Genomic DNA, 22,155 nt, shown 5'->3' with positions numbered 1-22,155 from the left:
CATCTTATGAGCACAGAATCCAAGCTATATATTATTAAGTTTGTGCTAACTTTTGAGCTGTATGTAGTCTAATCACTTTCCAAAGTTTTAACTCTTAAACTCATTATAGTATTTTTTATAGTACTTTTTTATAAAACAAATCAAAATTTTTCTTTTAATTAAGCAAGATATATTCATGGTTATCTTAATGCTATTATAATTTCCTTTACAAAATATAGTTTGGAATAAATGGATATCTATGAAAATAGCATGCATTTATCATAATATGTGGTATTGTGGTGTAATTTAGTCTGTTAGCATGATAATATGTTAAGCATTCACCACAGAAAGTGATGATATTCAGAAGCTTAAAGTGTTCTGAATTTTTAGATCTCAAAAATTATTCCTCTTGGTAATTGTTTATGTCTAAATATGATATTAAAAGTGAGTGTATCTAAAAGACTGTTCAGTATTTCCCAAAGCTGGCTCATGTTATCATTTTGTGTTAGCAACTTGATTTTGTTTGTGTCTTACTTATCAGGCACTGATACCTTTAGTTCTTCAAATAACCACGAGAAAGTATCCTCCCGTAAAATTGGTAGACTAACACGGACTTCTGGCAGAAGAAATGTAAGTGTTTATATTAAATCTTACAATATATTTTTTCTATATTCATGATCAGATGATAATGGGTAAAATCTTACTTTAATGAGTATTATTAAAAATTAAATCTTAATCTACTTAGCATGTAATCCAGAGTAGTAATGTTTACTGATTTGATTTTAAATTCTGTTATTAGTTATCTTGGCACTTAGGTGGCATTTGGCAGTTGTCTCAAATTGTTAATGTGAGAGGTAATCCCTTTGAAATTTTTAAGAACTGTGTAATTTTATGAATTTCATTGAGGTGAATGTGGAGGAGATTAGCTTGTAATTAACAGAGCTGGAAAATTACATAAGCACAACTCCTCCTTAAACTGCACTTCAATTTAACACTGAGTTTCAACTGGAAGTTATAAGCATAATGCTCATTGAATGCAAGTCTTTTTCTATTATGTTAAATTGGATTAAATTGGATTTTTGCTTATATCATATTGTATAAACATATATTTTAATGTCATAGAACTTTTAAGTGATAAGCCCATAATTCAAACATAGAATCTTACAGTTCACAATTTTCTTTCTTGTAACCCAACAATAGTTAAGTGCTAAATTGTAGGTTCTCCATAAATATTTGATGAATAAATAAATCTTCAATTTTCTTAGTTGAATTTTGGTTAAAATGCCACTAGTGGAATTTGTGAATTAAGAAGAAATGGGATGTAAAATGATAGGAGCATCATGGGAAAAAGAATAATAGAGCTTTACATTAAAAATGTGACTGCTTGGGCTTTATGGGATCCTTGCTTTAAATTTTTCTTACAGCAATTGATCAGTTTTGCAGAGGAGAACGTTTGCAACTTACATAATGCAGAAACTAAGTCATGTAAGGAAAAGAAAATTAATAGGAGGAAGTCTCAAGAAACGAAGTACAGAAACAGGGCACTTCCTAAAAAGAATCAGGTACGTATGTTTTTTTAAAGATGTAGTGTATTTTAAAGAAGTAGTGTATTTATTTGTTTTGTATGATAAGGAAAATATGGAAACAATATTTTTCCAGTTAACATTGGACCAAGATTATTAAAATCATGTTATTCTAGTGTAGACCCATCCATAAGAAGTTGTATACTCAACTATGAACTACCTGAGGGATATTTTTGCTTCTGTTTCATTTTGTGTTATATATATCTTGCATAATAAATAATCTTTGAGTCTACTTTAACCCCTCTATTGGGAATTCTATTTTTCCCCCCTTAAAATTTATTTTTATTTTAATTTTTTTGGTTTTAGGTGGACACAATATCTTTATTTTACTTTTATGTGGTGCCCCGCGCATGCCAGGCGAGCGCGCTACCGCTTGAGCCACATCCCCAGCCCCTTAAAATTTTTAATGGATAGGAAATGTTATGAAATAACTGCCAGGTCACATAAATTCACATTGTTTTTTTTACTGTTAGTTATCCCAGATTATACACACTATTGGTTGATGCCATCTGCGTGGGTGTTTTCGTCTGTTGTTGAGTGTGTCCTGAGTATGAGCCACGGGCCCATGTACATGGTCCAGAAAAGAAGGTGACTGTTTGGCAGGCTTCAGATCTGCTTTTCTTTTAGCCTGGGCTCCAGTCTTGGTCTTAAATGATAGGGTTCTGTAGGAGACATTGATCTGTTTTCACTTAGGTGGCATTTGGCAGTTGTCCCAGCTCAGGTTGCATCCAACCCAGTTTGTCCAGTGCATACTCGTTGAACTGTGCCTGTTGTTTGCTACGGTGACAAGTAACTGTCACAGATCATTGGATGACGATTCTGTGGAAGCCTATGCACTGTGGAGCCTTATCTGTCTTGGCGCATTTTTAGCCCCACCAGTGTGCACTGCTGTGCTCTTCCCAGCATGATGGCAGTGGCCTGGACGCTTGAGGAGGCACCTTCAGCTCCTGACTTCTTAAACTCCCCTATCAACCAACTGGCCAGGAGGGCCACATAACACCTGTGCATTCCCTGATTACTCAGACAGGGATGAATGCACTATCTGCTATTTGTTGGACTTCTCTTCTAGTCACAGGGTCACTTCTCATAGAAATTTCTAAATTTAAGTTTCTAAACTTAGAAATTTGATCTCAGTCTTCCTCAGTACTTCAGTCATCCCAAATGCCTTCTACTATCCATGTGCATGTCTGATCTAATTCCTCAACTCTAGTCCTTTATCCTCTCCACTTTGGGGATTTGGACTGCACGTCTCTGAAGTCACTCGCTTCCTCTGCTGCACTTCAACTTGTTACTACCTTACACCTTACTGTTTCTAAAAATACTCTCTTGCATACCTCCTTCTCTGACTCCAACTCCTGTCTTTTCCCCTTCCTCATTCCCTTTCCTATGTGTCTGTTCTACTAATGATCATCTGACCCCCCTCTTTATTCTCTAATTTTCAGATACCTATGATTTCATATTTCCCTCTTCTTCCTGAACTTCTTGAACCATTTTCAACAATTCTTGTCAGTTATCTCAATTCTATATCCTTTTCAGCAACATTTCAGCTCTGAATTCATTTATTCCCTTTAGAGAAACAAATGCACACAGGTGTTGGGGGCAGGTACTACTACAAATCAGTATTTCAACTATTGTCTGAAGTGGTACATTCACATTGGTGAAGTTGCTGCAAATTGCCTCTTAAATGTTATTATTCTTCCAGGGTATTTAATAATTTACTAAAAAATCCATACATGCTTTTTAGTCTTTTTCTTGCTTGATATAATTGGACACTCCTTTACAGTCTCTGTTAGAGGTTGATTTTTTTTCTGAACCCATCCTTAACTATTTATATTCCTTAGAATTCTCTTTGCCCTTGTAAATTGTTTATTTTCTAGCTGGGTGGTTCTGTATGCAGCATGGTCCAAAGACGCAATCTGCCTGGTCCATAAATATATGTTCAATTACCTTCTAGACATATCTTCCCAAATCATCTTGTAAACATTTTATAATCAACAGTTCTAAACTAAACTCATCAGTTTTACATCCCCCCCTCCACACACATCCACACACAAAGCTATGAATTTCTCTCTTTTTCCTCCACTCTTGGTTGAATGGCATAGATACCTTTGAATCATCAAATTCAGAGGAAATTATAAATTTTCCTCGTTTGTTTGCTTTTAATAAACTATTGAAAGTTCCTCTTTCTGAAAACAATACGCAGAAATTGAAAAACTTGCATACAACTCACTGCATTATAAATTGATTTCCTTCATATCTATACTTTTAAAAAATAGTTTCATATCATGTGCATTTATTCATATCAAATCATTGGCCAGAAGGTTCAAGGAGGATTGTGCATGAGATTGCACCAACCCTTTTGAGGACCCTGCTGAATTAATCTATAATAAAAAGAGAACACTTAGAATAGAAATTAGAACTTTAAAAAACATTTTTTAAAAAAAGTAGTAATGAGAAGAGGAAGGGGTATTAAGCAACAGATGACAGCCTTCAATGAATTTCTAGAAGACAAAGCAGATGGGAACATATTGACAGAAGAGGTGGAAACATTTGCAGTTCAGAATGTGCTAGGAGAGAACTAGAGGGATGTGGGAACCAGCCCGCTATGGGGATCCCAAGAGACTCTGGGCTCAGAATTGGCAGGTATAATGGATGGTGAGAATGAGAAGTGGTATTAAAAAAAAAAAAAGATTAATTGAAGTTCTATATATGGAATAGTTTGCACCAGTAGGCATGCCACCCCCTCTTCCACCCTGATACTCAGAACAGATGTTGTCATCTAGGTTATGGCATTTGGAAAGTCCCACAATCTTGACAGCAGCTCTTATCCTAAAGCAAAGCCTGGTAATTGATACCACCATATTGCCATGCCCCCTATCCTATACAGGGTTCCTAGGTAGTTTCCATGTAGGAAAGAGACTGAGCTAGAAAGTATGGAAACCCATACCAATTTACCCATTTGTTTCTTAAAAATCAGATTATTGAGTGGAACCAATAGCATGAAAGAGATAAGATCAATACTAGGGAGCTTCTCTGACCCCAGAGATATAGGTTATTCAGGGAATGAAAGCGATACATACAAATAAATCGATAGATTGTTATACTTGGATTTCAGAGAAAAAAATTGCATAAAACTAAGAAAGGGATGCTTTAAAAAAGGAACAGAAAAGTAATTGTAAAAATAGAAAATTTTGGAGGTTGTGGATGGCTCCAAGACAGTGCTGCTGGCCTGGATGTGAGGTATCCCCTCAAGGTTACTGTCTGTGTAGGAATATTCAGAGGTAAAATGATTAGATTATGAGAGCCATAACCTAATTGACCCGACCCATTCTAGTTTGAATAGACTGGGCGATACTTGCATGCAGGTGGGGCATGACTGGAGGAAGCGTGTTATGGGGGCATGCTCTGAAAAGGTGCATATTCCTTACAGCCCTTTCCCTCTTGCCCTCCCTCTGCTCCCTGATCCCACCACCAGCTGAATAGTTTTCCTCTGCTGGGCTTTTCTTCCATGATGTGCTGCTTAACTTTGAGCCCAGAGCAATGGAGTCAGCCATCTATGGACAAATCTCTGAAACCATGAGCCCCAAAGAAACTCTTCCTCTCTAAGTTGTTCTTGACAGGTATTTTGATCACAGCAGTAAAGATCTGACTAAAACATATATATTTTTTGTACTTGGGTTTCAGAAAAAAATCAATGTCGATAAAACTAAGAAAAGGATGCTATGAAAAAGGAACAGAGAAAAAAATAATTATAAAAATAGAAAAATTTGGAGTTTGTGAATGGCTTTAAGATAGTGCTGCTAGCCAGCATCTGTCCAGCGGCTCTCACAGTTGAATACCCCACTCAGCCCCTCTAAGCCAGTGGCCCTCAATAAGGGATCTAGGCCGTTGCACCTCCAATCGGTCACAGCCTCCCCTATAGATCACCTATGCTGAGGCAGAGATGATGAGCTGGCAAGTGCATTTATTCATATCAATAATGATGCCACTAGTTTAAGAGCAGAGCCAGCAGCATTGTGTACGATGGTCTTGATTCAGGTAAACTCTGCTGCTTGGTCCTAATAGATCTGAATGCTCCCAGCAGGAAGGATCTGAAATGAGAGAATGACACCATTTCTTCATGGTCAACAGAAAGTGCCGTGCCATCAGCAGTGGCAGAGCCTTCTAATTGCACAGAGCTCCACTGCTGTATCTGACTGGTTCACAGCAGGACAAGCTACTGACAAAGTACAAGCCCATTCTCAGCAATTGATCTAGAGACCATCATGGCGAATTCAAGATGGCAGCTTTTCATAGAAAAGTTGGGGCTGGGTTCCCCAGTGTTCAGCAAATGTTACCAGTCCAGATGCCCCTAGGCTATGTGAGCAGCTGTCCAGGAAGCAGGAGAAACCCAGAGATTTAAACGGTCCAGTAGCCCCACATGGTGTCCTCGAGTTCAGTGGTATATGTACATTTCTCCTTTTAGGCTCCTGTTTGCAGACATGAGACCCGAGCTGTATCAGATAGTACTTTAGGGTGACTTTTCCTACTGTCTGAACTTTCTAATTCTGAATAGTCATGTGTTCACATTTGAACTCCATTTGGGTGATATTTGGGTACTGTTAGGGTCATCATATTGCTGATGTAAGAATAGCAACCTAGAAATTAAAGAAGAAAATATCTGGCTAAAAAGACCATATCAAAAGGAATATAGCAGGGTATCAGGTAATCTTTGGGAGGTTTGAAAAGAAAGATAAGGCTTTTCGTAACCTCTGCCATTGTGATCCTGAGACTAGACCTGCACAGTGGCATCTTCTAAGATGTGTTTGTGGTGTTGTCTCTCACCAACATGACCGGAGGCTTGTGTTTCAGCTAAACCCCATCATGGTTTTTCCTTTAAAGAGTAATTCTAGAAAAACAACAGGGAGAATGACTCTGGTACTGATGAGGCCTGGCCATCTAGACGTGCAGCAATGTGGGTTGACAGGCTGTCAGGAATTCTTATACCTATGCCTGTTAAATTGATCACTCTTCATTTCAAAAGTCAGTTTGAAGTTACTTAATGATGTGTTAATTCTGTTTGCCTTATAATTGAATAAAAAAGAAAGAGAATTGAATGATTCATATATAAAATTTAGTAGGCAGACTAAAGAAAAAATGTTAAATCTCCTAGAAGGTAGAGCAAAAGACAGACTAGACTGATCATAAGAAATAAGGAAGACCAGTCTTGGAGACTTTAAAAGGTCTCAGAAAGAGAAGGGAGAAATAGAGAGGAAGAAATCAGCCAAAATAAAAGATCTAACAGAACTGGAAAAAGGAGTTTTCACACTAAAAGAGTTTGCTGAATGCCTGACATAATTAAACAAAAAGGCCAGGATTTCAACATGTCACTGTGAAACTAAATGATAAAGAATAATGAGAAAAGTGAAGTTTTCCTACAAAGAAAGAGAATTTGAATGGCATCAAGTTTAGTAGAAGCCAGAATGCTGAAAGGGCGTGCAGCAGGACATCTAAAGCTTAGTGGAAACTTCATTTCAGCTCTGTGTCCTATTGCCAGGCAAACTTTCAGTGAAGTGTGATGGAAAAATCAAGACATTGAGACATTCAAGGACTCTGAAAATTATTCTCCTCCTTTTGGGTGTTACTGGAGGTGATATTCTGGCAAATTGAGGAGCTAGCTTAAGAAATCAGGACACAGTGGCTGTAGCAATACAGAAGAGCAGCTCAAAGGAAATCACTGACTGGTCAGCCAGTCCAGAAGAGCAGCCAGACCAAATGTGAACAGGAGTAAAGAGTTATTCCAGGAGAAGATCCCTGAATAGAAAAAGAAAACCTGTGGTTGAGAAGTGGAAGGAGTGTTGCCCAAATAAGAAATGATAGTTATATGCCATTTTAAATAAAAATCTGACAAATTTTGGAGCAGATGTGAAGCATACTTGAGTTAGATTTCAAGCAATAATGGAGTACAAGGAAAGATAAGTTGTAAAGTGCTAGGAACTCTCTCACAAGGAGTCCATAGGAAAAGAAAGGAACACAGGTAGAAGAGTGGCAAATGCTTACAGTCTATAGCAGTATAGATTCCTTTCTACTAAGGATGAAGCTTGAACAGTTTGATTGTTGTACAGTACAGTATGAATGTTCATGAGATTATGATGAGGGGGAAGGTAGAAGGTAGAGGTTTTAGCTCTGACAGTCTAGTGGGTGAGGGTGCAGGCTGTGCAGCTGGAACCCTGATTCTGAAGCCTGGCTTCACCACTCCCACCAGTGGAATGGGAGGCAAGATTCTTGTCTCTGGTTTGTAAAGCAGTGGTGGCAATGGCACATTTTTTGAAGCTCGTTTTCAGTGTTAATAAAGCATGTGCCAAAATGTGAGACCATAGTAAGCACTGTGGGTGTTAGAATTGTCATCTTATAAATTCAGGATTCAGGATAACGTGTTAAAATTAGTGCAAGAAAGAAGTTCAAATTTAACCAATAGAACCAAAACTAACAGGAAAAAAAATCATCATTTTTCAATACAGGAAATCAACAGATAACTAAAATTATTAAATTAGAAGTAGCCTTAGAATCCTAAAGAGTGAATTCCTTTACAACCTAGAAATGGAAAGGCTTCCAAAATATAACTCAGATATCGGAAGTTTTGAGAGCAAAGATTGGTAAATGGGACTTTTTTTGAACCAAATAACATGGAACCTGCACGGGGGGATGAAACCTTTGCAAGAAAAGTTGAAGGACAAACTTGAAAAAAGTATTTGCAACTCATATCAAACATAGACAGCCCCAGAGGGGACTGACCACAAGAACTAAAACTAGAACCAGTGAATAGTGGACACCATGGGTAGAGAATTGTGTGCTTCATCATTCTAAGGTTGCCTATACAATTTTGATTGGTTACTGTGTACCTGAAATATTTTTATTTCTTTTTTTTTTTTGAGATGGTTTCTTGCTCATCATCTAAAAAGAAAGGGTTAATATCACTAATATTTAAAGAGCTTCTGAGTTGTTGAGACAGTGAATGACTTTTACAGAAAAATCTTGGATACCAAAACAAATTACAAAATTGAATGATAATGAGCCTTAAACATGCAAAGTATTCAGATTTGCTCACAACAGAACTTCTACTCTAACATGCATTTAAGTTTCTATTTCTCACTTTTTAGATTTGAAAAATGTATACATTAACCACATACTCTGCTATTGAGGCTATGGGTCAAACAGGCACACTCAGACATTTCTAGTAACACAAACCTCTACAGCGGGGGGAATTTGGCAGCCTCTGCCCAAATTTAATTTTTATTTGCCTTTTGACCTAGCACTTTAGACTTCACTGTGAGACAAAAGTTAAAATTCAAACTAAATGTTAGACTTAGTTTGAATTGGAAATACCATAATGAATTCATTTTATTTTTCCATTTAAAAGATTTTCCGAGCTTTGTCCACTGGCAAGACTTGGAATGAATGAGCGTTCCTGGTCTCTGTATTGTCTTTCCTAAGTACTAGTTAAAAGATACTAGGGTCCAGAGATGAAAGAACTGCTTTCAGATTTATAACAGCAAGTGAAGAAGGTGAGCCTGGTGTGTACCAGAGTGGAAAGAAGGATGCCAAAAAGCTTGAGGTCTTGTTAAAGGACATAAAAACATTGTGGAGTTGCTTCCAGTGATCAGATATAAGACTGTCAGAAACAATGATTACAACTTATTGAAATACAAACATGACAAAATAACATAAGTTCATAATAATATTTTAAAGGATTATTGGCCACCTTGGAAGCTTACTAGAATATCAGCTCACTTTTTATTTGAAAATGAAAATAAAGCTTGGGTTCTATTTCAGGTGAATAGTTGATGAGGGGAAAGTTCTTTATAGAGAACTTTCAGCTAAGGAATGTTTATTCCAACTTCTGAAATCATTAGATAAAAGATTCAGTCAGCAAAGGAAACATTCAACAAAGTACAGAGGGTAACCTATGATTAAAAACAGCTCAATAGTGAGAAAACATGCCAGTTAAACAACAGATTAAAGACCTGAATGGACATTCCTCAAAAAATTAAAAGTAGTCAGCAGATAGATGAAAAAATGTTCAGCATCACCAGTGGTCAAGCAGATGGAAATCAAAACCAAAATGAGATATCACCTCATACCTACTGGAAATGGTTACTATAAAAAAGGTAACAAGTGCTGGTAAGAATGTGGAGAAAGTGGAACCCATGTGCACTGCTAATGAGAATCTAAATTAGCACAACCATTACATGAACTGGAGGTCTCCAAAAAATAAATTAAAAAAGGAACTACCATATGATCCAGCAGTCCCAACTTCAGGGATGTATCCAAAGGAAATTAAATCAGTATGTCAAGAGAGATGTGTACTTCTATGTTCACTGAAATGTTTTGTACGATGGCCAAGCTGTGGGACTAAATGTCCATAGAAAGGTCAATGGATGAAGAAAATGTGGTAACCATACACAGTGGAACACTATTCAGTCATAAAAGTGAAATCCGGTCATTTATAGCATCATAGATGAACCTGGAGGACATTATGCTAAGTGAAAGCAGCCCGACACAAAAAGCAACTGCATTATCTCACTTGCATCTTGGAATCTAAAAAAGTCAGACTTATATAAACAGTAGAATGGTAGCTGCCAAGGGACTGGTGGGCTGAGGAGGATTGGACAACATAGTGACTACAGTAAATAGTGTTTCCTTGAAAATTGCTAAGATTACAACCTAGATGTTATCAACACAAACACACATGCGATGATCAATATGTTAGTAGCTTAATCTGATCTTTGTAAAATGTATGCATAAATCGAAACATCACATTGTATACCTAATCCATGTAATTTTTGTCAGTTATATAACTTATATTTTGATTTGTCAAACAGAACCTAATCAAGCATCTAGATCTAATTCCCAGTTTATAGTATATACAGGGGATAGAGGAGCAAAAAGGTACACTGATTGCAGTTAAGCAAATCCACAGCATAGCTGATTCTATAGGACTGTTTCCTCAGTTTACTCACCAAATAAATAGCAAGGAGAAAAAGAAGGTATCAAAGTGAGAGAGACTTGAATAGGTATATCAACTAAATAGAAATGTGTGGAGACTTCACTGGGATCCTAAGTTAAATAATTGTAAGAAGGCATTTGTGGGACAGTTGGAATTTTGAATTCTGAGGCGATGTTAGGGAAAATTGCTGTCCCTATGGTTTTTGTGTTATAATTAATTTTTTAAATTTTGATATCATTTTAGAAAAAGGCAGAGGTCCCAAGGACCCTTTACCCAGTTCTTCATAACGGTGACATCCTACAAAACCATAGTAAAATATCACAACCAGGACATTAACATGTCAAGATACAGAGCATTTCTACTGCTGCAAAGATGTGCCTGTTGCCTTTTTTGTATCCACTCCCCTCCCCAATAACTCTGCTCCAACTTCACCGTCCATCAATCTTGTCTTCATTTCTATAATTTTGTCATTTTGGGATTATTGTATAAGTGGTCTCATGTCCTATAACTTTGGGATTAGCATTTTTCATTCAGCATGTTCTTGGAAATTTGTCTAGGTTATATGTATTGGTAGTTCCTTTTTATCACTGATTTGTATTTCTTACTGATTTTTAAAGAAAATTTTTATCTCTTAGATTGCAAGATTTTCAGATGAAATGATTTGCTTTTAAATACTCTGGATGCAGGGGATTATAAATAAACCATGATTTCTGTATTAGTAATTGTTGAAATTAGTTAAGTATGTAGGTTTCAGTATACTATTTCTTTACATTTGGGTGTTTGAGATTTTGTATTAAAAAAGGGATAAATACAGCAATATGAGGTCCTAATTTGTTGAGAGGGGGCTGGCCACAAGAACTAAAACTAGAACCAGGAATAGTGAACACCATGGATAGAGAATTGTGTGTTTCATCATTCCAAGCTTGCCTATACAATTTGATTGGTTACTGTGTACCTGAAATATTTTTATTTTATTTATTTTTTTTAAGATGGTATCTTTCTGTGTTACCCATGCTGGCCTCCATCTCCAGGGCTCAAGTAACCCACCTGTCTCAACATCCCAAGTACTAGGACTACAGCCATGCCTAGCTATTTTAAAATAATTTTTAAAAAACTAGTCTCTGAAAATTATTTTGTCTTAATTATGCAAATAAAGCAATAAAATACTTCTGTTTCATGACCTCCTTCACTATATGAGAAGAATCTGATTTTGGGGAAAATTGGACTGCTTTGGGGGCAATACCTCCAGTTATCTTTTGTCTGCCCCCAGTAACCAACCTGTTTCTGGATCATGTGGCTTCCTAAGAATTCCATTCTGATGTGGCTTCTTTCATTGATTACATTATGAGTAAAGCAGGGTAAATTGAAATTTTGATCAATTTCTAGCCTTCGCTGATGAAGTCTTTTCATTGGTAAGATCAGCATTGCTGGATGTATTTTCAGGACAGACTTGAGATGCTTTGGTTATTATTTTTTGGTGGTGTGTGTACTATTATTATTAGTTCATGACCATATAAACAAATTTAGTCTTTCAGTCACATTTAGCAAATTGGTAAGCTTGAGGGTACTTCGTTTTTCTATGATATTTCATTGATTCATTTGTGTTTGAGTACCTACTACATGCAAGACACTGTTGTAGCGTTTGACCAATCTAACATAAAAAAAGATTCCCAAAATTATGCTAGGTTATTTTTTTTCCTTCTGCAGTGCTGGCAATTATACCTAGGTCGTTGCACATACTAGGCAAATTCTCGATCACTGAGCCACATCTCCAGACTGGATTCTTTTTTCTTACTATAAATGAGAAACTCTTCTGGAGTTTATAACCTGGTGACATTGACCATAGTGTATTAACCTACCATGTAGGGCCAATGCCCCCCTATAAAACATAGCATACTTTGATACTAAAAAGTATGTGAGGTAGTGGATAAGATGATTAGTTTGATTTAGCCATTCCACATGTATACTATGTACACCATAAATATGTATAATTTGTCAATAAAAAATGTTTTTTTGGTACTGGGGATTGAACCCAGGGGGGCTCAACCACTGAGCCACATCCCTAGCCCTTTTTTATTTTTTTATGTTGAAACAGGGTCTCACTAAGTTGTTCAGAATCTCACTAATTACTGAGGCTGGCTTTGAACTTGTGGTCCTCCTGCCTCAGCATCCTGAGCCGCTGAGGTTGCAGTCATGCACCACCACACCTGGCAGTCAAAATGTGTTTTAAAGTATTTTTCCCCATATCAGTTTTCAAAGTAACGGGAAGGAATTGGAAGAAGAAGAATAGCTAACATAACCCTTTGTACAGGCCAAGCCCCATGTTAACCATTTCAGCTGCAGACTCATGTAACACTTGCTACAACTTAGTATGGTGTGTGCTGATGTGATTCCCATTCTGCACAGGAGGAGGAGCAGGTGCAGAGTTGAGTTTTCTTGCCGAAGATCATAAAACAGTTAAGTGGCAGAATCAGAATTTGAACCCAATCTATCTCACACCAGAGGCCAATTGTCTCTTGTAGCTGCTCCTCAGTGAGTCTCACCTTGAGATATTTCTTTTCTCATGGCTTCCACACCCATTACTAAGGCAGCATTTCCCCAGTTCAATGGAATGTCAACAGTTATTTCATGCAAAATATATGTATTGATAAAATATGGAACTCAGCATTTTCCATATGTGTATAAAGATTATTTATATTGAGAACTCAGTTTTATATTAAGTGTGTACAATATATCAACCAGAGTAACATTCTTGTAGAGTTCTAAAATTATTTTTCCATGGAATGTTGTGTTTTATTATTTTTACGAGATGTCTCAAGGAACACACAGTTCCATGCCATTTCAGTACTCTTGAGTCTTCATCCACTTGTTCATACTATTAATGTCACCTAAATCATATATGCTGTNCTTGTATAATGTAACCATTTGGGGGCTACTTTTAACTTGAACTAGTGTAACTTCTTCATGCAATAAACTGAAAAGAGCCATACTATCTAGTCTTGAAGTCCCTCATTTATATCAGTCAAGCAGTAGGCACCTGGTAGTGTCCAGCCTGAAACAAAACAATGTGATCGTTCAGCAAAGCCCAGAGCCCCAGGATCATGTATGGCTATGTCTGGCCAGAATTTCCTCTGCTCTCCCTTAGTAGATACTCTAAGAGTATCATGACCTTAACAACCCCGGTGAATCAGAAGGGGATGGGGTACGCAGCAACATCTCTTTGCCACTAGAGGGAGCCTTTGTTAATAGAAAGAGGTGCTGGTGTCCCAAACCTGCCCAAGTGGGCAGAACTTGAGGCCACCTTCCCTCCAGTGAGGTAATAAGACATCCATCAGGGTTGCCGCCAAGATCTTTCTAACCAGACATATTCTAACTAAGGGATGTCCAAAACAATGGAATGTGAGGCCAGCCTAAGAGCAGTTAAACTTTTGAAAAGGGGTCAAATACCTAGTTGGCCTTGGAGCTTGCAGCCTATTAGCAATGGCTGCTTAGTGCCACATGAAGTGATACACTGCTTTTTGATTTTCATTTTCCCTTCCAGTTTTAATGTTATGAAATGTATTTAAACCCTTGTTTAAATAAAACCTGTTTTCTTGGGTCAGGGGGAATCACTGTAGGGCTGTGGGTGTATAGTTCAGTGGTAGAGCACTTTCTTAGCATGAATGAGGCTTTGAATTCAATCCCAGCACTGGGGGGAGGGGGGCAGAAATCTGTGAATGATAATTAGAGATGTTTTAGAAGTTAGAAGATCAAAATTGTGCATTGTGCTACATCTTTCTCATAGTATTTTTAACATATCTTCTTAGGTTTCACAAAGTTGCACAGAGAAAAAAGGGAAGTGGATGAAAAGAGTTCAGAAGTCTTTATATGGGGAAAGAGAAATGGCTTCCAAAAAGCCCCTCCTAAGTCCTATTCCTGAGCTGCCTGAGGTCTGCGAGATGACACCTTTGGTTCCAGGCGTCCGGAGGATGTGTTCAGGTATCCCTGCTTTATCCTCTTAGTTCTGTATATGTCATCTCTTTACCCTCTTTGTTCTATTTCATCCTTTCTTCCCTATTTCCCATTCAATAAACAGTGCGTAAATAAAAGTAGCATTGTTTCCCCATTACAGTGAGAATTTTAAGAAAAGGAAGCTGTAGTTTATAACTTTTTGAGATGGCTTGGGCTAGTGTCCGAATCTGATGGGAGCTCTGTGTCCTATCTGTAAATTCCAGCCAGACTTGCATATAATTTCAGGGGAAATAATTTCTATTTTTTCATCATTTTGCTTATTAATGCATTTTGTTAAAATAAATTCTATTGGTTGTGCAGTCCATCCCTTAAGCTCATGGCTCAGTAAAAGATACATGAGTTGAAGCAAAAACTTAAAAAAATCAAAAACAAAAACAAAACAAAACAAAAAAAATCTTGCCTCATGAAGTTTCATTAGAATTGGTGCTATTAAGCATCTTCTAGAAATATTTTTTATAAACAGAGCTTGAGCCCCTTGAAGGTTTTTGTTTATAAGTGAAGATCAAATCAATTAATATCCTAGTTAAATTAAAAAATGGGTAGACATTACATCTGATTTTTAATGTTTAAGTTTTAAATCCTGGCTAAATCATGCTGAAGATGACGTGTGTCCATTTGATGTGTGTTTTTTTTGTTTGTTTGTTTAATGGAATCATTTTTAAAATAGCTGCCTTTGCCAATCATCCTGTTTACAGCCTGCCTCCTATTTGCGGTATGCTGTAGAGGATTTACAATTCCTAGGATTTGAGAATGAAGCAAGCATGTGGACTCTTAGTTTCTACATGCTTCTCAGCCTGAGGATAGAGCAAGAATTTAAATGAACGACCAACCTGTCACTTGTGCCTCTCCCTGCCTTTTCATGTGGGACACCTTGTTACAGGAGGTCTGTCACCCATCTCTTTCTTAATGTGGCCTAATGCTACTTATGTTCTAAGAAATCATCATGCTGTCTGCATTTTGAGGAAAATTCTTTGAATACTTGAAGCGTTTTTTAACCAATAGTGTTACCCACTCAAAGTTCAAGACAACTTCAAGCATTCAAGACAACTTCCTCCCTCCCTCCCTCCCTTCTTTTCTTTCTTCTTTCTTTCCTTCCTCTCTATCCTTTCCATCTGTCTTTCACGTTCCCTCCACCTCTTTTCCTTCCTCCCTGTCTCCTACCTTCTTTTCTAGTATGCTGAATTTTATGAAAAATACAAAAATACCGATTATTTTAAAGCTGTAAAAGCCCAAGTGACATATTCACTGATTGGCATTGAGTGGACCTTGACCTATGTGAATCTCTTAACTTTACATGACAGGATTTTAAATACCCTAGTCATGGATATATTTTCAGATTGAAACATTGTTTTTTAGATTTATATATCTTCAATTTTTATTTTGTTTAAAATTTTTTATACTCATTTGACTAGCCAATTGAAAACACTGTTTTCTGAGATTACAGTATAAATAGTACTGAGATTTAGAACAGAGCTTAGCCTGAGTTCATTAGGATAAGTTACGTACCTCATACTTGATGATGACATTTTTTACCTGTAAAGTGTCTGAAACTCGTGAAAGGCTGCGTGCAGCACACGTTGGTGGAGGATGCAGTTGAGTCAAAGGTTGAGGAATAAAGGGTAGATGTAAAGCAAACATGGTTCTGAAAGTACAGGGCACTTTGTATAATTTTTTATCAGAGAATATGAGAGCTATGTGCCCTTTTAGTTACTGAGTCCTCAAATCCCCAAGATTTTTCCAAATTCATCTCTTTCATTGTAAATTTGTCCCTAGCATCATGAAATACAGGGACGTAGATAGAATAAGTTTTAGAAGCGTAATGTTGCCCATTTTTAGTAATTTATTTTCAGGGAGATGGGAAATATGGTAGCCTCATGCTAATGGACCTTGTAGTGTGGGAAGTGTGTTAGAATAGAGGAAGCAATTTAAGGTACCACTCATTTTCATAGTCAGAGGTTGTGTGCTTTGTTAATTCATGCGTTGAATAGCTGTTTTCTTAACCTGAGGACTGGGGAACAGCTAAGAAAGGAGGAGGAGAATGACAAATGGGGACAAGTGTAGTGTAGCATTTGTAGGTTTTATAATTTTTGAAAACTTAAACGTCATGTTAATAGGACACAGTCATTCAATAAAGCACCTGTTTAATAAACTTGAGTTTCCACTGTTACTTTTTAATTAGATTTAAACATATTTATGTGCCCCTAGATGGTTGTAACTCAAATGGTAAACTGGAAGAAGAGACACCTCCTAAAATTCGAGTTAAAAAAAACATTCTTTGGCCTCAGAACCCCAAAGATCTGCACGTGCAGCAAGGCCTTGGTGAATCTGATGTGTATGGACTCTGCCGCTCTTACATAAAAACCTCCACGTTGCCTGGCAGTGTTACTTCTGAGGAAGACCCCAATACAAATACCATGGACACCAAAGACAACGGGAACATTCCAAAAGCAGAAAATACGTTGGAAAGTGAAAATGAATCAAAAACTGAGACTAAGACTGAGACCGAGGACAGTCAAGCTTCTTGTGCTTCTGTGATGGGAGAACACATTGTGTCAGATCACCCGAAACCTGATTTTATCCTTCAGTGCCAGGAATCTGCTGCTGCTGGTCAGAATGCAGAAAAGCTCTGTCAAACCTTGAAAATTTCAGAAGATATTAGGTATGAGAAACAAGAAGACTTAGTAGTTGCTGCCGAGGGGAAACTGCAGGGCAGCCCTTTCATGTGTGAGTCACACAAAGAATTTAATTGTTTAGAAGATGTTCTAATTGGAAATATAAAAGAAGCTAAGTGCAACAGTGATAATGTGGGAAGAAAATCCCCAGAAAATAGCATTATGAGTTGCAGAGAAAAGAAACATAGAAGACGCTCAATGTGTTATTCTGATGGTCAGAATCTACATTTGGAACAAAACGGGAATCACGAACCTTCCTACAGTGTGGGAAGCTCTTTAGAAATTAGTTTAGAACAAATCTTTCAGAGAGAAAATGGTAAAACCAAAGTGCGACGAAGCTCAAGGTTCCAAAAAAATTCGGAAAGTGAAGGGCTTATGTGGGTATCACCTCCATGTCCTCCCACTTCCCAAAAATCAAGGAGGAGAACAATAAGTACTTTTGACTGCAGAAGCCTGGGAAATATGTCCCCCATAAAAGAAGCTCTGTCTTCCAGACAAAACCCCCGTGTGGTGGTCGCTGCCTCAGGTGAAGAGAGCAGCCAGAATCTGGCTGCTGAGTGTTCGCGCCTACCTGAGCAGAGGAGGAGGAGGAGGAGCTTCTGTGCACCCACACTCTCCAGCAAGGCACAGTGTCACTCAGCCCAACCTCTGCAGGAGAAGAGCCTTTCCCAAGAGGGGAGGAAGCCCCTAGCCCACCTCCCAAGGGGTGGAGACAGGCAAAGTAAAATAGGATGCAGCCCTTCCCCAGCAGCATCTGCAGTAGATGAGGTAGTTGTCCCTGCTCAGGAGCATCTTCTCTTTCAGTTCCATCCTTTGTTCAGCTTCAGTGCCTCAAAAGTTTCAGATCAATAAAATCACTTGATCTGAACTGACTTTTAAGTAGAAATAAGTGCATTTCTGCATCATTCAAAAAAAAAAAAAAAAATTCTGTTAAGTATGTTCTCCCCCAAAATGGTAAATGCTGTTATTAGTATTTTGCTAAAAGGATTGTTTTTAGACCCAACAGTATGTCTCTGAATCTTTATTTTATGAGAGTACTTACTTACCACTGAAGGTGTAGACTCTGTTGTCAAAAGCAACCTTTAGGGTTGATCCTTATATCACAGTTTATTTTTTGCAAAAGACAAATGTATAGAAATGTGGAACTTTATGAAGATGGAAGTAATACAAGCTTGAAGGCTTAATGTGGGGTGATAAGTGTTTTATGATATGACAAAAAAGTGCTTAAATATTTTAACAATTAGGAAAATGGAAATTATGAAGCTTGTTTTCTCTTTGGGTTCAATTTAAGAGAAGCTTTGAAGACTTGCCTTATCTGTTTCAAATGAAATTTTTACTTTAATAGTTAAGTTAAAATCAAATTCTAAATGTGAATTTTTAGAAATTTTCAATAGCCAGAATTTTATAAATCCATCTTTATAAATGAATATATAATTTAAAAATAACATCAATATGAAAGCATTCTTTTCTTCAAACAAGATTGCTCTTTTAAAGCCTGGATTCCCAAATGATTTGAATAAGTCACAGGTAGTTTGGCATTTAATTCATGATTTGTGGTAAAAAAAAATTTTGAAAGGTAGAAACTTACTAGGAAAGTAGTTTACTAACATAATACATGGTGGTAGGTCACTGGTTTGTATTGGCACAGCATTTTCCAGCAGTTCATAATTTCCGGTACTATCACTTGTCTCAGCTTCTTTAGGTACCTTTTATAATATTTCCTGCCGGCTGTTTTGGTGACAGCAGTTTGAAAATCTAAATTACTATATATCTGGAATTTGTGAATGCACGTAAATCATTGTATCATTGAACAATTGTCTCTGAAATCCTTTAAATCATTAAGCTCTCCCTTGCCATAATAGCAGAAACATGTTAACAAATAGGGCTCCCTATAAATAACACAACAGGGAAGAAAGCTCCTGCTGAGCAGCCCATTTCCCCCTTGTAGATGGAGACTATTTGTTACCTCCTTGGCACCGGCAGGTCTGGAACTCCTGCTGCTAAAGACGAATGTATTTTACATTAACACTCAAGTGATCCCCAATTTCTTCTGCTCAAGGGTGGATTGTTTAAAAATTTCTTTTATCTTTACATGTAAATTATTTATGGGCCTTTTCCTTTCCCATTTATGATTTGATGTGATTACCAAATCAGTTCCCTTGAAAACAACCAAAAAAGAAAGAACAACAAAAACTAATTAACTTCATATGAAGCTTTTTGATTTTGGTAATTAAAAAAAAATGAAAAAATAATAAACCTTTCAGACACCTAAATATTAGAGGACTTTGAGTTTCAAAAACAACTTTTGTATTTCCCCTTGTTCAATACGAAGGCGAAAAGCTAATGATTGTTACTTGCCACTAGTTCTAATTTATTATGCCGACTCAACCATATTTGAATTTTTAAAAATTCACATTTAAAAAAAAATTCTCAAAAAGTGCTAATGAGGTTGGATAAAGTATTTTGATCTGTGATTTTGGCTTGGGTTTTTCTAAAGTAAACTTGTTCTCACTTTCTAACTCCTACAGCTAAAAATATAGACGCATTTTTACAATTCTGTTGGTTTTAAAATGTTTCATTGATAAATATTTTGATATTCATGAATAGTTTATCTACCTAAAGTCTCTGTATCAGATTTGTAAAAAATTAATTTCTGTATTTCATCAAGGCTTCTTTTTTTTTTTTCTTTTCTTTAGTGGTGAAATCAAAAAGTTGACTTCAAAATGTTTTTCCTTGCCTTGCCTTTTTTTTGCTGCAGGAACTCACCCTGCATGTTTGATCCTTTAGCTCCTCTGCCTCTGTTCCTGCAGATTCTTAAGTGTTCCAGGAGATGGCAGCATGGTATCTGAAGTCCCCCCCTACCTTCTGAAACCTACAAGCCCGGGCAACTCCTATTTGCTGTTGCCGGTGCCTCCCCTTATTTTTTAATCGCAGAAATAATAGGTGTCTATTGAACAAGGCAGAGAACTGTACAAAGCTTTGAAGTAGAAGTATTGACAACTGTCTTCCTTTCCCTCCACCCTGACAGACGTCAGTGTAGCTTCACCTTCCTGTTGAAGATCTCTGTGTGCAAACACTGACAGCTGCCAGGGGTCTTCCAGAACTTTCTTCCATGCACAGGGAGTACAATTTTGTTGTTTGCTAACCAGGATCATGATGTGCCATTCTGCAACTCGACTTTTGTTGGTCAACAAAATACCATGAGAGTCCTTCAGTCTTGCTGTGAGCAGTCCTAGACCTTTTCAATTAAGCCTTGCATAGAATTGCTTATTTTTGCTATCTGTAATTCAGGTAGCCATCTCCTTAGTAATGGATGGGAACTGTCTCCAGCTTTTGCCACTGAAAATGTGGCACATGGGGCTTGTGGAAATGTAAAAGAAATTCCTCAAAATTAAAGTAAAATGGTTAATTGACTTCTCTTCTGGATCTTAACTGGCAAGCTGCCCCTTACGTTTTCGCATCCTTGCCTTCTTTCTCTCGTTTTCTTCTGCCACTTACAGCCACTCTCCCTCTGTTTTCTCTCACTGCCCCACTTTCAACTGGGGTGCCAGAATTGAGAAGAAGGCTTAGAACTACTGGAATTAGGAGGCAGTGATTGATCATGCCTGGTTCATGCTGGAGAATGAAAGAGCTATTTTTTAAAAGTCTAGCCTACTGAGGTAAAATAAGTTACAGTAAAGTTACTCTTTTTGAGCAGTTTGAATTTTGTCAAATTTATAGTCCTGTGACCACTGCAGCAGTCAGTGATAGAACATTTCCACTACCTGAGTCCGAACCCAGTCCTTCTTTGCTGATTTCTGTCGTTATATTTCTCTTTTCCAGAATGTCATAAAAGTGGAATCATACTGTATATAACTTTTCATGTCTGCTTTTTTGAGATTCATTTATGCTGCCTGTAGTTGATAACTGTTTGTTGCTGAGTAGTATTCCAGTTTATTGATGTACCACTACTCTGGAAATTTGGATTGTGTTTTTTAGGTAATATGAATAAAGCTGCTATAAATGTTCACGTATGGTTCTTTTTTTGTATCTTAGATAAATACTTAAGAGACGGGGCTCTTGGACTGGATGGTTGAAGTAGTTTACCTTTCTAAGGAATTGGTGTACTTTCCCATTTTGTACTCCTACCACCAGCTGTTTGTTTTCCAGTGACTGATCATGATGAACATCTTTTCCTACGCTTGTTTGCAATCCTTATCGTCTATGTTGTCCGTTCAAACCTTTTGCCCATGTTACTTGGTGTTATTGTTTATTATTGAGTTGAAAGATTACTAAGTATTTGGATACAAGGGCTTTACTGGGGTTGGTTTTTTTTTTTTTTTTTTTGGTCCAAATTTTTTTATTTTGGTGCATTATATTTTAATGGTTGCTTTTTTAAAAATATATATATTTTTAGTTGTAGATGGACCCTGTACCTTAATTTTATTTATTTATTTTCATGTGGAGCCTCATACTTGCTAGGCGAGCTCTGTACCACTGAGCCCACAACCCCAGCCCCTAAGGGTTGCTTTTTGTGTCCTGAGAAATCTTTGCCTAACTTGAAGGTACAAAGATTTTCTGTTTTCTTTTAGAAATTTTATAGTTTCATTTATCATTTCAGTCTTAGGTCTCCTTTGAGTTAATCTTTGCATGTTGTGTAAGGCAAGGGTGGGGTTTTGTGTGTGTGTTTTTAGTGGAAGTCATCCAGTGCCGTTTGTTGAAAAGCTTATCCATTCCTCATTGAATTATGTTGGGACTTTTGTTGAAATCATTTGGCCTTATATGTGTGGTCTGTTTCTGGTCTTTATTCCACTGATCTATATGTCTGACGAGTGTTAGACCATGTTTAAAGTTCTTTGTTGGGGGCAGTAGAGGCAAAAGTTCAACCATTTCTTTCTGGGACCTTCAATTATACCCAGACCTGCAGGTACTACCTTTAGGGGAC

General features: G+C 37.2%; 1 protein-coding gene across 2 annotated transcripts in view; it reads left to right on the top strand.

The window, feature by feature from the left end:
* Positions 1-21,238, top strand: part of Cdca2 (cell division cycle associated 2) — a 51,865-nt gene extending 30,627 nt beyond the window's left edge. For both annotated transcript variants that reach the window (XM_048801563.1, XM_048801562.1), the window contains exons 12-15: positions 521-609; positions 1,404-1,541; positions 14,355-14,526; positions 16,765-21,238. In XM_048801563.1, the coding sequence (XP_048657520.1) occupies positions 521-609; positions 1,404-1,541; positions 14,355-14,526; positions 16,765-18,083 (1,718 nt within the window). In that variant the 3' untranslated portion in view covers positions 18,084-21,238. The remainder of the gene's footprint in view (positions 1-520; positions 610-1,403; positions 1,542-14,354; positions 14,527-16,764) is intronic.
* The last annotated feature ends 917 nt before the right edge of the window (positions 21,239-22,155 follow it).

This window comes from Marmota marmota, unplaced genomic scaffold, assembly GCF_001458135.2.
Source record: "Marmota marmota marmota unplaced genomic scaffold, marMar, whole genome shotgun sequence".
In the NCBI taxonomy this organism is placed as follows: Eukaryota; Metazoa; Chordata; class Mammalia; order Rodentia; family Sciuridae; genus Marmota; species Marmota marmota.
The sequence above is the reverse complement of the archived record's forward strand: the minus strand, read 5'-3'. Positions and strand labels throughout refer to the sequence as shown.